Source organism: Mytilus galloprovincialis, chromosome 8, assembly GCF_965363235.1.
Source record: "Mytilus galloprovincialis chromosome 8, xbMytGall1.hap1.1, whole genome shotgun sequence".
Taxonomy (NCBI): Eukaryota; Metazoa; Mollusca; class Bivalvia; order Mytilida; family Mytilidae; genus Mytilus; species Mytilus galloprovincialis.
Genome location: NC_134845.1, coordinates 17,380,709 through 17,399,495, shown reverse-complemented (window position 1 = coordinate 17,399,495; position 18,787 = coordinate 17,380,709). Strand labels below are relative to the sequence as shown.

The 18,787-nt window shown below is 30.5% G+C and overlaps 1 protein-coding gene across 1 annotated transcript in view; it reads left to right on the top strand.

The window, feature by feature from the left end:
• Positions 1-3,627, top strand: part of LOC143085216 (uncharacterized) — a 35,774-nt gene extending 32,147 nt beyond the window's left edge. Inside the window, exons 10-12 of the mRNA XM_076261440.1 lie at positions 1,236-1,337; positions 1,995-2,138; positions 3,399-3,627. Coding sequence (XP_076117555.1) covers positions 1,236-1,337; positions 1,995-2,138; positions 3,399-3,530 — 378 coding nt within the window. The 3' untranslated portion in view covers positions 3,531-3,627. The remainder of the gene's footprint in view (positions 1-1,235; positions 1,338-1,994; positions 2,139-3,398) is intronic.
• Positions 3,628-18,787: the final 15,160 nt, after the last annotated feature.

Genomic DNA, 18,787 nt, shown 5'->3' with positions numbered 1-18,787 from the left:
TGACATCAGACTCGGATTTCTCTTGAACTGAATTTTAATGTGCGTATTGTTATGCGTTTACTTTACTACATTGGTTAGAGGTATAGGGGGAGGGTTGAGATCTCACAAACATGTTTAACCCCGCCGCATTTTTGCGCCTGTCCCAAGTCAGGAGCCTCTGGCCTTTGTTAGTCTTGTATTATTTTAATTTTAGTTTCTTGTGTACAATTTGGAAATTAGTATGGCGTTCATTATCACTGGACTAGTATATATTTGTTTAGGGGCCAGCTGAAGGACGCCTCCGGGTGCGGGAATTTCTCGCTACATTGAAGACCTGTTGGTGACCCTCTGCTGTTGTTTTTTATTTGGTCGGGTTGTTGTCTCTTTGACACATTCCCCATTTCCATTCTCAATTTTATTAATTTCGAGAGTAGAACATTAACGCGAACTCAAATCGTAAAAAATATGCGAACTTTGGTGTTCCCTTGTATAAAATCCACAAAATACATCTAGTATAAGTTATATAATTCACTGCTCGAAGTTCAAATTATGCCTATTATTAAACATTTTATGTTGCTACATAGAATTTGAAAACCGAAATTATCTTTATCGTGGTTGAACTTGGTTGTAAACAAAGTTCAACCACGATAAAGATAATTTCGGTTTTCAAATTCTATGTAGCAACATTCCAGCAACGCCTGCATTTGGAGTATGTATCTCCTAGTCGATATGATTGTCCCCGGCTTATTACCTTTCACGCTTACCTTTTTTCTCACGAGGAAGCAATCACACTTAGAATTCCATGTGATGAAGTTAAAATCATCTTTTTAAAATTTACAGACGCCATCATTTGTTAGTTATCGGTTGTGGAATATTTGGTTCTCACATGCCGACCAAAATGTTCTAATTGTCTTCATAACAATTACGTCTGCGATTGTGACATACCAAATTTAACCTCTCACTTGAGATAATCCCCATTTTTGGTGGGACACATATTGCTCAGACTTCAAATTTCTGTGGTTTTGTTTTGTGTTTGTCTTTATCTTTATCTTTTCAGTTATAGCGTTGCCAGTTTTGTGTCTGAATGTGCCTTTTGCATCTGTGACCTCTCTTTAACACATATCTGTTGTTGATTTTCATGGATCAGAATGGATTAATTCTGTCAATTTTACTAATTATTATGTAAATATGATGCTTTGTAATAATTATGAAAACGTTCCTGGTTAATACAATATATTAATCGATAATTATTTCAGAATCTGCATCATCACAAAAATGAGAGCGCTTGCAGTTCTGCTTCTGATCGATACACAAGTGTTTTTGTTCATATACAGACTTTAGGATCAAGGGATGTATATGTAAGTACTCTCGAAAAGTATCGCAAAGCTCGTCTTATGTTCAGTTTCAGTATGGGTAGTATTTAAATATAAGACATTCAAGTGAAACAAATTTATTTGAAACTTAATTACGAATTTTTTTTACCAAAGCACATTTATTATGAAATCTAAACAACCGTAGAATTAGAAGTCAAATTAAGTAGCTTTTATATTTTCTAACTTGTTTTAAAGTTTTCACGAAAATCAAGAGCATTAATAAATGTTGCATTTTACTCGGATAAAAATAAAATGAATACGGAATCGTATGAAACCTCCATGTTATGTATCCTTACTTTTTGGCTGAATGAATTTCAACAGATCAATGAATTTAATTGTTTTGCAGGTTCAAAGTAATTTTTCTTATCATACTTTATTAAAATGAAATTTTAAAAAGAACACGTATAAACCGTGTTTCTAAATTCAAAAAGATAGAATCTTATTTATATGTGTACATGTTATCATTTCACAAATTGAATACATATCACTTGAAACAGATATTCAGTATTGACTTGATCCTTGACGCATGTACGATTTAATCTAGCCGAATTGGTAATACTATGCAAAGGAGGAACCTAATTGATAGAACATTATTGTTTGAATCTTTTGAAACAATTAATAACAAACCTGATTTTATCTTAGGGTTTAGAACATATAGCTTTTGGAAAGTTTGCAAAAACCACAAGCACAACATTGGTATCTGATGGAGCAGAGTGTATACTTATCAGCAAGAAGTTTTTAATGCAACATCTCACTGACGATGAAGTGAAGAAACTTCGAAACAACGTATGTCAAATGATACATTTTGTGCTTTAAAAATATATATATATTTAATTACCAGGATTAAAATTGCTTTATTTTTCAATGATATATGAAGAAAGAACGACAACTTGATATATTTATATATACAACGAGTTTCTGTTCCTTTGCCATGATTTGATCGAATATGTGTTGTAATGCATAACTTCCGTATATAATTTTCATATATCAAAATATAAATGATTCATTTATCAGATAACAATTTCTAAAATAAAAAAAAAAAAAAAAATTATATATACTGTATGATGTAAGTATGCATGTATTTAGTTAAACTCATGTGTTGGTGGGTTGTGATCCTTACAAACAGTTTACTGTATTTATCTTTACTGATAACTAAGAACATATAACTTTACAAGGTGTTATATATTAAAACATAAGACAGTTAAAAATAAATAGCAAGGCGACGACCACACCCATTAGTAAAAAAGGATGCCAAATTAGACTACACACACAACTGAGAATAAAGAAATATGACCATCACCAAAAAAAAACTTGATTAATTCTTGCACGACGATAAACTTATCCTATTTTATTGGTGACATATTTAAAAGTGTTACTCATAGCCAAAGTCTTTCTTGCCAAAACAACCAAACAAATTAGCTAATTAGTAGATGTTTACTTGAAGAGAGTATCGAGTCAATAAAGCATCTTATATAAGGCTCGGTGTGATCAAATAGTTTGGCATTGAGCACCACTAACGAAACATCTTAATAGTCAAAATATGCGTCCTGAGCTGGAAATCAGATTACCGTAAATGTTTACCAAACAATACATGTGTGATTAAAATTATCAGAGACCAAATGAAACACTTCATTTTGTGTAACTTCACTATAAACCTTACAGATAACTCTGATGCCCTCAAATATAGCATTCGAATATGGCGCTCTTTTTAATTAGTTAATGTCAATGTGATCGTAGAATTAAAACTCAAAATTGTAACGTAAAATGTGTTTTACAACAAACTCAAAATAGAAACGGATAATGCTGGTGTAGTTGCTGTGTGGGATAAAACACAATGGTAATGTAAATTTACATATTTACAACGGTTTATATATGCTGTAAACTCAACAATGTTTCTTTCATATAATAATCTAGTCTATTAACATGGTAGACATATTATTTTCATCATATAAAATATAAAATGCTTACTCCTGGTTTGTTTTCCTGTTTTAATTATTTTTTGTCTAAATAATGTATTTCTTACACTATAGTTTCATTTTATTTCAGATACAACCCCTACCTTCGGAAGAGCATCTTCAACAGAAGCTACAGGACACTACAAACTGGTTGGCATATAAAACACTGACAATAAATAATCAAGTCTTTAACAACAAAATACGAAATGACTGTTTGGTTTGATCATTGTTTAACATATCTGACCATAATAATCAATTTAGCTGAAAAGACATGAGCACATTGATTCAAATGTGTTAATGAATAAAACTGACATGAATAACTTGTCCACTTCTTATTTTTTCTCAATAAACTTTACGTTTACATTTACAAAATTTTCAAAATTCATGGTCATCATGTCACAAGTGACATTGATAGTGTCCACACTTGTAAATATATTTGAAGATATATTTACAATTTTCTTTTGCAATAATTCAAACTTGCAATGAAGTAAATATACGTAGCTACCAATTGAAAAGGTATTCTAGAGCATGCGTACTTTATAATGCTTTTCTGATAAAAGGTTGCTGCTAACGACGGAGCCATTAAAACAAGAATACGAAATAATTTAAGGGAAGTCATCCCTTGGTCATTTGTAATAACGCTATCATGAATTTTTGTTGACCGGCAGGGAAATGTTCTCTTATATATATATATCAATATTCAAGCAATTATTTTTTCGTCCTTTTGCTGTATATGCATTGTCTGATATTTTTAGTCTTGAGGTATCGGGGGTGTTTCAAATAACTTTTTTCATTCAAAATGTCAAAATTCAGTAAACATGAGTTTTGTATAAGTGAGAGGTTTAGGGTTTGAAGATATCATAGAGTGTAACTTTGTAAAGATACACTTACCATTCTGATATTATAAGTCATCTCATGAATAAAAAAAAAAGATTACGAGGGTGTCACCAGTAAAAAAGATAACCTTCCATAATAGATGGATTAATTCCCAGTTATTGATGGGTCCTGTGTTTGGCTCATCTTAAGTTTTCTGTGTAGCGTTAGGTGGACTTGCTTATCTTTACGTCTTTTAGTGAGTGTCAATTTATTCTTTTATTCTTTGTAATTGGTCAGTTGTACATGACTTCTGACTTAAAAATTGTAAATGTCATGGATTATAAGACGAATAGCAAACAATGAACAAGACACATATTCGAACGATTTAATGTTTGGAGAGATGCCAAGTATGATAAAAACTTTAACTTATTTCTGTACACCATTAAATCCTCCATGACATAAATGTGGTTGTAACAGTTGACTTAGCCATATACACTATTGTTGTACATGCATATCACGTAATGGGCTTGTTAGATGAATACTATTTTTACCATGCACTTCGTAACAACCGACATTTACAGGAAATCCTAAATAATAAATTATGTCTGACTTATGTCATTCTCGAATTTCAAACAAAGATAAAGAACTTGATTACGTCCACTCTATTGGGTACCAATATTACATTATTTATGAGGATTTTTTTACAGCCATTCTACGAAATCTCTTTCAAAAATAACTAACAACGCATCATATATTAATTTTACAATCTATTGGAAACTACCTACTCTAAGTAAGGTTGGTATAAGGGAATTCCTAAGATATCGGTTAATCTTAACAGTTCATTAAGTTCCTTGTCTTGTGCAATTCTGGTAAGAAATGATAAAAAATAGGATTAACAAGATACATGTTTAATTGTTTATACTGAAAACATATTTGTACGTTGGTATTCATGTAGAGAGTCAATGTGTGAATAGCGATCTGAGTATTTAACAATTCCGATAGCAGGTTACAAACGTCACTTCAACAAAACGACGGTTATATTTTATAAAAAGTCATGATTTATTATAAAAATAAGAACACATGATATATATATATCAATGAAACAACTACCATCAAAGTTCGAATTAAGTGGATACAAGTAATAACTGCAGGCAACGTTCAGTCGGCTATACAAGGGCCCGTCATAATAGATATGGAACAATTCAATTGATAAACTATCAGTCTTATTTATAACAAAAGAGTTTAGGTAAAAATAAGTACGACAGACAACAATCAACGACAAACACTGAACGACATTGGAAAGGCACATGCATAACATGGCGGGTTTGGACATGTTTGTGATAGCTCAAAATCCCCATATCTGGGACAGTGTTGTTGCACTACCTATATAACTGAATAAACGTCCTTGGACAATGCACTGGTAGTAAATGAGTAATCGTAGATGTGGTTAAACATTATCTTATTATGTTTTGCATAATTTTTTATATGTTCAAATTTTGATTATATGCATTCAAGTTGCATGGGGTTATCTTGAATAAACACTTCGACTTTAAAGTTTTATTCGTTTGACAAAGTTTCCGTATTGAACTTGAAATACATGATTAGTTGTGATTTCTAGCCATAAATCACACAATAGTTGAACGATTTCCGCGTACTTTCCACTTCAGTTTTCCCTCTATAACTTCAAGAACAAAAATTCTATACAAAGTTATAGACAGTTTGATTTTAAAGTAGCATTGTCATGGTCAACATTTAAAAACATTTCCATGTAGCACTCGGGCCCTTGGACAATGACTCTCATAGCGACAAAAAACAACGAAGATATTTTAAGTTAAGTTGAATCAATTTATTGAAAAGGTTTGACACAAGTATTTATCGTTCAGCACAGAGATTTGGATTAGATTTAGTTAAGCTTTGGTTAAGAGTACAAAAATGAAACTACACTGTGTTTAATAAGGGTGAAATTGTACAAATTGCAAATAAACAGAAACGTAAAAACATTCCATTCTTATTTATATTTTGCAACAGAAAATTAGAAGCACCAACAATTCTCTTTTTTCATCTTCTTACTTCTTCGTCTCTTAAAATTGAGATTAAATACGGGACGTATCACAATAAAAAGAAATACAAGAACCTCGCCATATCTCTTTAATATTTAGGCTTTTTTTCAGTCGTTATCGTATAACAAACAAAAACAAAAAAACAAAACAAAACAAAAAATGCTAGATTACAGAACAATTCTGGATCTGTCAGCATATAAAACTTATGCAATTTGAAGTTTTCGTTACGAGGAATCAATCTTACATTTATATTTACATTTACAAAATTTTCAAATTTCATGGTCATCATGTCACAAGTGACCTTGATAGTGTCGACACTATATCGTAAATAGATTTGAAGATAAATTTTCTTTTGCAATAATTCAAACTTGCAATGAAGTAAAAACACGTAGCTATCAATTGAAAAGGTATAAAAAAAAAAAAAAAAAAATCAACAAAAAACAAAACCCCGCTAGATTACAGAACAATTCTGGATCTGGCAGAACATAAGACTTATGCAATTTGAAGTTTTCGTTACGAGGAAAAAGTTTTACAAAAGATCCGAAAGATACCAGAGAAAGATTCAAACTCATACGTTGTGAAAATATCATGGCTAGAAATGAGAAACAGATGAACTTTAGTACTCAACACAACAATTGTTTTTTTTCGAATTCTACACCTTTATTTCCTGAATGTTACCGCTTTCTGGTATGTTACCTAATGGTAATAGTTTCACTAGCTATTTATATATAACCATTATGTCCCTTTTTACTCAAATGTTTATTTCGCACATGAGCACTTGGATGCTGTATGTATTGGAAATACAGTACCCGTCATTTTCCTACATAATACTATTTGAAAATAACTTTGTATTTCAGACGGTTACTGGTTGTTATCCAATAATGTGTCTGTGTGTATGATTAAGCCATCGCATTGAAAGATGGCAATATGTAATGGTTTCCAACGAATTTAAGGTCACAGAAACTTAACCAGAACACTTGAGTATTAAAATTTTGGGTGTCAAAAACTAAATGTAGGAAGAACAATAGAAATAACACATTGATTGTCCTTCAAAGAAAAAATTAAATGGTTTAGATACTATTTTTCACATTCAAATAAACGGAAATAATAGATAGAAAAATGGGTTTAAATTAAAAGCCAATACAGGCAACAAAATAATGAATAATGTTTAATGAAATAATGAATAGAGGCAACAGTAGTATACCGGTGTTCTAAAGTCATAAATCGATTCAGAGAAAACAATTCCGGGTTACAAACTAAAACTGAGGAAAACACATCAACCTTGAAAGTAAATTAACGAAACAACAGAAACACTGATGCGCAACAAAAACAAAAACGACAATGAACACACACGGATACGAACTTTAAAATAACAACTGCCATTTTTCTGACTTGAAACAGGACATTTGAAAAAAAAATGGTGGGTTGAACCTGGTTTTATGGCCAGCCAAACATTTTATGCATGGCAATATTAAATATAACACTAAAATGACAACATTACATGACAGGACTACAGAATAAATAAATTCAAAAGAACGTTCAGGACAGAGAAATACACAAATAAACAATACAATAGTACAGTGAAACATTTTACCTGACTACCAAAACAACTTTTCAGGTCAAAAAGCAGATAAAATATCCCAATTAGAAATCGTTGTTGTTCTATGCTATATACAATTTACAAATGACATTTTGTATAACGACTGTTTTCAATAGTGCTTATGTCATTACTTCAATAGTCCATACTTTCCATTTTCATCGATTCATCTACATTTGTATTCTTCCATGTCACTTAATAGATTGATTCAATTATTTAAATTTAAATAACTCGCATTTATAGACTATAACAGTATAATTCATTTTATGGTTATTTCATAGTTAAATTGATTAGTATGACTTTAACAATCATTAGGGCTGACTGGGTTATAGAAATATGGTTCCGATACAAACACCATGTTAAGTTGACCGTCCGATGCATAAATATGCAGCTACATCAGGCTGAAATTGAGACTGTTTACCAAATAATTGGTCATATGATAATATAGTACCAATGATTGGTATTTGATATTATTTTTTTAAACGATAGTCTTGATCAAAGTTCGAACAGATAACAAATATAAGCAATTGGTTTTTCAACTGCGTTTCACAATCCTTACTGTATATTAATTTTGCATGTCGTTAGTTCGTATAAACTCTGCATGCAACGTATTTTGTCAAATCAAAGTGAGTGACACTTTCGTTTTATTGACTAACTCTTCCCTGTATATTTCAGACAGGTACTTGTTCACAGCACATTTGCATAAAAAAGACTAACATAATTGCATGCAATAAAGTAATTACAAATAAGCTATTTATTTTCACAATTGGTACGAAACTATTCCCAAGTTATATAACTTGATATATTTCGTCGCGTTGACTTTTCCTTATTGTTATGTCGAGACTTGCCATTCAAAGTTACATTTAATGTAATAAATCATTATGATCTTAAAAATGTAACGATTTTCGAAGTGGTAGGTGTTATTTGAAGTACTTATTTATACTTGAAACCAGCATTTTAAAATTGCATAAAGAATACTCGATGGTAATTTGGAGAGTGAACTTCTGATGAATTATTTAAGCCGCTGTCCATCACTCTTAAGTAATTTTTTTTTATTTGATGAATCTTTAACAATTTCTAAAAAAATCTTTAAAATTAAAATAAAAAACCGCAAGAATAATTAAGAGAATGAAAGAGAAGCTATTTACTTTCTTCTTTCAGATTTAAAATCTTATTCTCTTTTGATGTCCCTTATTGATTATATAATTTAGATATGCATTGTACTATTACAACATAGGGTAGAACATTTGTAATAGGCAAAAAAGAAACGATGAACTAACAAATGTCTTTGTACTACTTGAACATGCAAGTTAGGCAAAACTTTCTATTCCTTATTAATGTACACAATTTGTTTATTCTAAGACCCGTTATAGAACAAAGTTAGCTATAGATTTTCATGCGTCGGAACTACAGTTACAACATCAAATGAAAGTCAGATTATTTTATTTCATAACTTGATGTTGGACAATGAATATATGAGAACAACATAACGGTTACCAGATGTAAATGGCTCAAAAATAAAATGATCACAAAAATTTAGAAAGAAATAAGTATTGAATGAGAAACAGGATAATAACATCAACATGATCACAATGATTTGGGTTTTGTTGTCCAGGGTAATGAAGTAGTAAATCTTTATAAAAGACTTATTGTTGTACTTATGTTTTAATATGTTTGAACTGAAAAGTCAGATAATTTATTTTAAGAAAAGACACGTCAACGTGCTGACTGATTACGTGTAGATAATTTTCCAAAGGGAATTTTTAAATGGAAATGATTTTCAGAAACAGCCGTGTTCATATACCTTTATGACTTGGTTAACCATTATGACTTATCATGCCGTTCATTCTTTTGAACTTTAGAACTACTATAAATGAAACTTTATCTGAAGTTTACAATTTTATTTTACTTTTGAATAGCCCCAAAAAAATTAATCTTGTCTAGGTCTGAAAAATACAATTGTTAATTTATACCTATATATTGTTATGACCTAAAAATAAAGTTGAATGACGGATACCAAATCACAATAGACAATACATTTCACTTGTATGTCTTGTGTGTACGTTGATTAGATAAGACATATGACGAAAGGGTCTATGCGTTCTTTATCCCCAACTTACATCATAACGGTCCTTATTTGTCTCTGTTAAAGAACACTGTATAGTCGACTAGTCTAGATGTTTGACTAAACCCCTGTTCTTATTTTATAGAGCATTCGCAAAAAGTAAACGAGTTATTGCGATCCTTCTTTCCGTCATCGTTAAATTTCAGATTTTGGTTGTGATTAATGGTTTTAGACATCAATAACTTTTTCAAACCCTTTATGGAAATTATGAAACAAGGATGGAAGTTTTTAATGATGAAAAGACAAAATTCTAATTTAAATTTTGAAAATATATTTTGCATCATATCTTTATATAAATTGTGTACACCAGATGCGCCATATGTCTGTAAAGTATGCATCACTTTTTTTTTACAATAACGAGACTCATATTCATTGTCTGAATTAAATTTGAAATAAACAAGAACTCATCCGTGACTGAACTGTAAGGAAGTGTCTAATCAGGTATAAACCTTAATGTTTTAGCCTGGATTTTTAGTATTGGATATGCCATCAAATAAATTAATGCTAGTTAAAAGATGCACGGTTTTCTCTGCTGTCGAAATCTTTCTGTAGGAATCCGTTGACCTTGTACTTTCGGTATTATCAATATCTTGTCAAACAAAAGAGCCTGTACTTGTGTAATTTTGAACGCCATGTTTCTATATATCTTATATATAAAGTTGAATTCTTTTATTCGCCGTTTTATACATGTACGTCATGTCGGCTTAAAACTTGGAAACAATACATTAGTTTAGGCCTAGATATTAAGTATTCGTATTGTCATATTTATAAAGCCATGCTGATAAAAATACTACAAAAGGAAACTGAATGTAGTAGTTTCTAGTTTATGTGTGATTACAGTTCTTGTTTCTTTAGCTGTTGGGTTCTTTAATTTATCTAATTCGTCTTAAGCGATGATTACATTGATTGATTGATTGTTGGTTGCTTAACGTCCAGTGGCACATGCGACGATTACAAGTCATTGAGATCGACAACATGTGACATGTTTGTACATACCAGTATAAGTTAAAAATCTAAATATATAAGGCCTATACCGACTTTTTTAAAGAGGGAAATTATATAATCTCGAAATAACAAATCAAATTTAGAAGCAATGTTTGCCTAATAACACTTCCTGATTGGTTCATTTCAAATTTGATTAAATGATTTCTCTGCTGTCAAAATCTTTCTGTAATAATCCGTTGACCTAGTACTGTCGGTATTATCTATTTCTTGTCAAACAAAAGAGCCTGTACTTGTGTAATTTTGAACACCATGTTTCTATATCACTTATATATAAAGTTGAATTCGTTTATTCGCCGTTTTATACATGTACGTCATGTCGGCTTAAAACTTGGAAACAATACATTAGTTTAGGCCTAGATATTTTAGTATTCGTATTGTCATATTTATAAAGCCATGCTGATAAAAATACTACAAAAGGAAACTGAATGTAGTAGTTTCAAGTTTAGGTGTGATTACAGTTCTTGTTTCTTTAGCTGTGTTGGGTTCTTTAATTTATCTAATTTGTCTTGAGCGATGCTAACATTGATTGATTGATTGTTGGTTGCTTAACGTCCAGTGGCACATGCGACGATTACAAGTCATTGAAATCAACAACATGTGACATGTTTGTACATACAAGTACAAGTTCAAAATCTATAACAGGCCTTTACCGATTTTTTTAAAGAGGGAAATTATATAATCTTGAAATAACAAATCAAATTTAGAAGCAATGTTTGCCAACAAACACTTCCTGATTGGTTTATTTCAAACTTGATTAAATAATTGTCAACGATTAGATACAAGTATTGTTATCAACATTATATCAACATCAAATAAATGCTTTCATTTATTCAATGTTAATCTTAATTTGGATAAGCTTTCGTTTTTTAAGTAGTTGCATAGTGTGCATTTATAAATGTTAACCAACACACGTATGATAAAGTTATAGAATTTTAAAGAATTCATTCGACAAACGAATATATTGAGAATATAAGGATGAGAAAAAACGAAGCATCAAATGTATAAACTTTGGTGATATACAGTATAATATAACAACATTATTGTAATGTTTGAGGATTATATATGATTCACATTATGTAACAGTGATTACATGTATACGAGTTCAAATGCAAGGAATATGTCGAACACTATCTTATTCAAAACCATGACACAGCCATCATCAGAAAATGTGTCACTGCATTTTCTAAACACAATTACATACAGCTTAACAACCCTAGATCAAACACAAAGTTGCAAGGAAGTTCACGCCTTAAAACTTGCAGAAAGTTACGTATGGACATATGTATCGCCCGTTTTAATTGTTGTTGGAATTTTAGGAAATTGCTTGAATTTGGCTGTTTTGAAAAAAATGCGGTTTTGGCGACGAACGCCGTTGTTTTTATTATTTATTTTAGCCATAACGGATATAACAGTTTTGTTAGATGGTCTTTTACGCTATTGGATTGAATATACCTTTAAACTAGATATCCGAACATTATCAGATGCAAGCTGCAAAATCAACTTATTCGTATTGTATTTTGCTATGCAATACTCGTCATGGATATTAGTGTGTCTGATCATTGATAGATTTATCAAAACAAATTTTCCATTTTTGTACATGCGTGTAGCAACTATTAGGAAAACATCCGTCATTGCTTTAGCTGCATTTATAATTCTTGCAGGAATAAACATGCATTTCTTCTGGACAAACGGAATAAAAGGCAAAAACGGATCATGCGGTAATCTTACACCAGCATACGAGTATTTCGGAGAATATGTATTTACATACATAGATTTAGTTATTCTATCTCTTTTACCGTTTACAATAATGTTGATTCTTAATATTTTCGTCTATAAAGCTCTAAAAAAGCATCTAAAGTTTACAAAATCGTCCGTAGTTGAGTCCAGAAATAGCAGAAAAACACCAAACAGACGACATTTCAGTCAGAAACTCACTCGAATGTTATTGCTAAATAGCTCTTATTTTTTACTAACTACCGTTCCCATTAGCGTATACTTTATCTACGATTCTTATGTTAAATATGAAGATGAATTAAATAAGACTAAAATGGATGTTGCTAGGTCAGTCTTGTATGTATTCCAGTATTCATACTATTCGCTCAATTTTGTATGGTATGCTACATGCAACAAAGCATTCTGGGAAAAAACGAAGGAAATCTTCGGATTTAAAACACATGGGTAAGTTAGGATAAGACAACATTTACTGAATTTTAATTCTATAAACTTACGACGCTGTATGTCTCTAAAATTTGTTTACCCGTCGTAGCACCTGATATCCCCCAGTTTTTGATAGGGTTAACGTTGGTGGTGCTCAGTCTTGATGTATTTTGTAAACTGTTGTTTGTATTTTGGTCGTTTAATGGTTTTTTTGCTATATCGGTGTCGGTTTGTTTTCGACTAATACTATCTTTGGTATCTTCTGCTATTCTAATTTGGTCATTGTGTAAACCAAGTAAAAGTAGTTTCCTCGAAATTAGTTAACACCTCAGTCTATTAAATTCATAGCTCCCAATTTTGATTAAGATATGTCAACAGTCAGTTGCAGGAATGAATTGTGAAGATGGGACAATTGTTTTGTCTGTACTAAACATACAACCGATGTCTTCATGTTACTCGGTATAACGTGCAAATTGGCAAAACGATCTCGGCATATCTAAAGTTAAGTGAAAAAACTTATAACGGGGAAATACTAAATAAAACTTGTATTAAAATTACATTTATAACGACATAAATTATTGTACTATTATTTATTTTATTTTTGTTGGCTATTTTTGTAGTAATTTTTTTTCAAACATTAAAAATTGAAGTAAATCAACATTGGTTTCAATACAAATATGCATTATTATATAATTTCGGTTTAAAAAAATATATGTGCAAAATATTAAAACAAATATTTCAGGAATATATCATCGTTAAGACTTCAAACATCTGAGTTAAACTAATTCAGCAGATTTTAGTATATGTGTATGGCATTGCAAGTAGCATACTTTAAATCTAAAAACAAACCATTTTACAACACAAATACACAAATACATATACTAAATATATGCTATCTCAAGAATATATAATCTTAAATGTATTTGGCAAATTATTACGATATTTCGAGTACTCAATGCTGTTCAAAATAGGCGGAAATAAAGTAACAACGCCATGGTAAAAAAAGCTTTAAAGACCAAAACGACAAACAACAGTTTTCGTACTTTATTTTGTATTAAAACTTTTTGATCTGAGCGTCCGTGTTGAGTCATTTGAAGACGAAAAGCGCGTCTGGAATACCAAAGTTTAATCCTTGTATGTTGTATGAGTTTATAGAGAACATGTTATTTGAACGTTATTCAGAAAAAAAATATGTAATGTTATTCTTGATTTAAATCGAAATACTTCAAAAACGTTTTTGTATACATGTGATAATCCATAATAAATAGTAATACTAATGCATGTGTGAAAAGTACCATATGTAAATGTGAATGTGATGTTTTGCACAGATGTAGATGATTTTTGTGATTTATTAAGTTTAAGATATCTGTTTTAGATTCAAGTACCAAAGTGAAACAAGAAGGATTCATCAACGCTCGTCCTCTCATATGACAACGTCCCTCGATAATTCAATAAATGATATGGTATCGGATACATTCGCTGAACACTCAGATTATTCGGAAGACATCCAAACCAATGACAGCGTGGATCATAATCAACATGTTCTTGCGGATGTTTCAGTGTTCAGGAACCAACATATGTAATTTTTTTGTTTAGAAATAAACTTTTAAAAATTATTAAACATGCTCAAAAATATTTAACATCATTGATTTTTAGCCTGAAGATAACAGGACCGTTAGAAGAAAAAAATAGACCATCATTGATTGGAGTGTTCTAGTGGCGATTTTTCTATATACGGTAACTGATGACAACATCTGGCTCAAAGACATATTGAAACACCTTTTGATACAAATGGATAATTCTTTTTAATCATGTTAATAATAATTATAAAAAAATCATTATGTACCTCTAATAGCTCTTGCTTTATCAACATTATTTTCGTGGTGAAATGGCATATAGAAAACATAATGTGGCACAATGTATGAAGAAAGATATACGGAGGGATATATTCAGACTTATGCAATTTTAAATCAAGACAACAACAGAATATAGTATTATATAGCATTAGGTAAATTCTCAAACTTTAAGAAAAGAAATAAAAGTAAAAAGAACTGAAAAGCAACAAGTGAATCCTGTTTTTGGTATACAAATCTTCAAAAAGAAATTTCAATGAGATGCTCTGTTCCTAGTTCCTGAATTGGGGTAAATTAGATGACCTTCCAAATACTTTTAATGGTCTATAAAGTTGTCAAATATGGAAACACATCTGATTGTTTTGTATGGTAAATGTACCTTTGATAACTAGTATTTTCTGAGCCAAATATATTTCATTATTTAATATATTAAAACAACTCATTTTTGTATGGCAAATGTACCTTTGATAACTATTATTTTCTGAGCCAAATATTTTGCATTGTTTAATATATTAAAAACAACTCATTTTTATATTTTCGAAGTAACCAGATAAAATAATGTTAATGATCAATATTAGGCAGTTCAATATTTGTCATTTCAAGAATCTAATTGATTAGTACTGCCAGAGATTGGAGACCATAGAAACTTCAAGACAACTGCTATTTGGTTTCTGATTCTTCTTTTCAGAATTGAAATTTATTATTGGTGCTTATATTCATTTATTTTTAAGATAGCGTATAAGCTCCCAAAAGGATTTCGATAATTGCGTATTGAAAAGCAGCAAAGCCCTATGCTGTTAACCTCTTAAAGTGTTTTTTTTCAGTTCTCAGCAATTACATTTATATTGTTTTCTATTATTTTCTTAACAGCATATTAACCTTCTCCTTAAATGACCAAAGTGTTGTTGACCTTTGTGTTATGTGTTTTCATAGTTACATGTATTGAAATAACTTTAATTTCCAATCGCTGCTAGGCTAATGGCAGTGTTCTATGGGTTTTGTTTGAGTGTTTCGTTTGTCCTGACTTTCATTGTCAGATTATCGGGAGAAAGAACAATATGAACTGAAATATGTACAGTGACGTCGCAGATTTAAAGGGCTGCCATATATAACAGTTTTTTTTTTACCTAAAATCATTTAATTAAGTTTTTGATGAATGTAAATCAAGAAAAGCGCTTCGGACTTGCAACTGTTTTGCAAGTATAGATATTGTAATTTGGTAAAGGTTTTACTAAAATATATTAGAAAATCGGTTGGTTTGTTTTTCCGAAATACTATTGTATTTGCGTTAACAATCCAATGATCAATTGCATTACAAAAAGTTTTTACGGCGATTTTTATAAAGATATTACATTCAAGAAGTGAGCTTTTTATCATAGTTTTCGGTTCAGAATATTTTATTTTTACTGGAAACATAGCCTGCATTGTTTGCAACCTACCTTTAATTGTAATGTCTCAGTTAGATTCTTAGCACTGAAAGTAGCATTTTCAAATTCGCATGGAATTGCTTTTTGTAAGGGAAACATGAATGATATACTACGATAAATTCAGTTCATATCGTGTTTTCTCCCGATAATCTGAAAATGAAAGTCAGAAGCATTTTTCATTTATTTATTTCTCCGAGCGACAGTATCAAACCTTCAGCTATTGCTACCGTAACAAACATCCTGTGAAAGCAAGTTCGTTCAGACCGTGCTCGTCATTTACCTTTTCAGCACAAAATTAATGTACCAGTTGTGTGTTGCTGTCAATTTTAAAATTTGCGATGTAAACAGTGTTGTTTCAAACTGTTATTCCTGTTTAAAGGGGTTTGAAATTGATCTAAATTACGTACTACACTACGTTTTACAAGGAAACAAAGAAAAAACAATTAACAGTGACACAATAATTATTATTATTAAATAATGCTTGTATAGGAATATTGCATATAAACATATGATTATTTTGTAAATTTTTTGACTAGAAAATTCAGATCTTCTTGTCCGTCGATCGTGCAAGTTTGTGGAAGCCTTGATTATTATGTTGTTCAGTTTTTGTTAATGTATATGTTGCTGTTATCACCTATTTGGTTTTTTTTTCATTTGAGTGTTTTATTTGTAATACATTGTTATCTATCCTAGTTGGAAACCGATACCAGTGACTTCGAAACAACGTAAGTCAAATGATACTTCTGAAATATGTATATTTAAAATTGCTTACTTTTTCGATGACATATGTAGAAAGAACGACAACTTGATATATTTATATATACAACGAGTTTCTGTTCCTTTGCCATCGTTTGATCGAATATGTGTTGTAACTGTGTAACGCATTACTTCCGTAGATACTTTTTATAAATGATTCATTTATCAGATAATTGTTTCTAAAATATATTTGTTTTTAAAACGTGTTTATTTCAACATAATATACATCTACGCTGCCAGTATGCATGTATTTAGTTAAAACTATGAATATGTTGGTGGGTTTTGATCCTTACAAACAGTACATTGTTTTTATCTTTACTGATAACTAAGTACATATTATTTTACAAGGTGTTATATCTTGACACACAAGACGGTTAAATATAAATAACAAGGCGACGATCAAAACCATTAGTTAAAAAGAATGCCAAGTTATACTACTCACACAACTGAGATTAACAAAATATATACCTCTCCAAAAAACCGTGATTAATGCTGGTACGACGATAAACTGTTTTATTGGTGACATATTTAAAAGTGTTACTCATAGCCAAGGTCCCTCTTGCCTAAACAACAGAAAAAATGAGTTAATTAGTAGATGTTTACTTGAAGAGAGTATCGAGTCAATAAAGCGTCTTATATTAAGTTCGGTGTGATCAAATAGCTTGGCATTGAGCACCACTTTCGAAACATTTTAATTGTCAAAATATGCGTCCTGAGTTGGAAATCAGATTACCGTTAATGTTTGTCAAACAATACATGTGTGATTAAAATTATCAGAGACCAAATGAAACACTTCATTTTGTGTAACTTCACTATAAACCTTGCAAATAACTCTGATGCCCCCAAATATAGCATTGGAATTTGCCGCTCTTATTTATAAGTTAATGTCAATGTGAAAGTAGAATTGACAATCAAAATTGTGTTTTAAACGAAACTAAAAATAGAAACGGATAATGCTGGCTGTAGTTTCTCTCTGGGATAAAAAAGAAAAAACAACAAAAAAACAATGGTAATGTACATTAACATGTTTAAAACGGTTTATATATGTTTTAAACTCAAAAATGTTTCTTTCATATAATTATCTAGTCTATTAACATGGTAGGCATATTATTTTCATCAAATCAAACTATCGGAAAAAATATGAAATGCTTACTCCGGATTTGTTTTTCTGTTTTAATTATTTATTGTTTGAATAATGTATTTCTTACACTATAGTTTTATTTTATTTTAGATACAACCCCTACCTTCGGAAAAGCATCCTCAACAGAAACTACAGGACACTACAAACTGGTTGGCATATAAAACACTGACAATAAATAATCAAGTGTTTAACAACAAAATACGAAATTACTGTTTGGTTTGATCATTGTTTAACATTTCTGACCATAATACTTAATTTAGCTTAAAAGACATGAGCACATTGATTCAAATGCGTTAATGAAAAAAAACTTACATGAATAACCTGTCCACTTCTTATGTATTCTTAATAAACTTAAAGCAACCAACAATCAATCTTACATTTGTTTTTACAAATTTACAAATGTTTCAAAGTTCATGGTCACCATGTCACAAGTGACCTTGGTAGTGTCCACTCTATATCGGAAATTAATTTGAAGATAAATTTACAATTTTCTTTCGCAATAATTCAAACTTGATGTTAATACACGTAGCTATCAATTGAAAA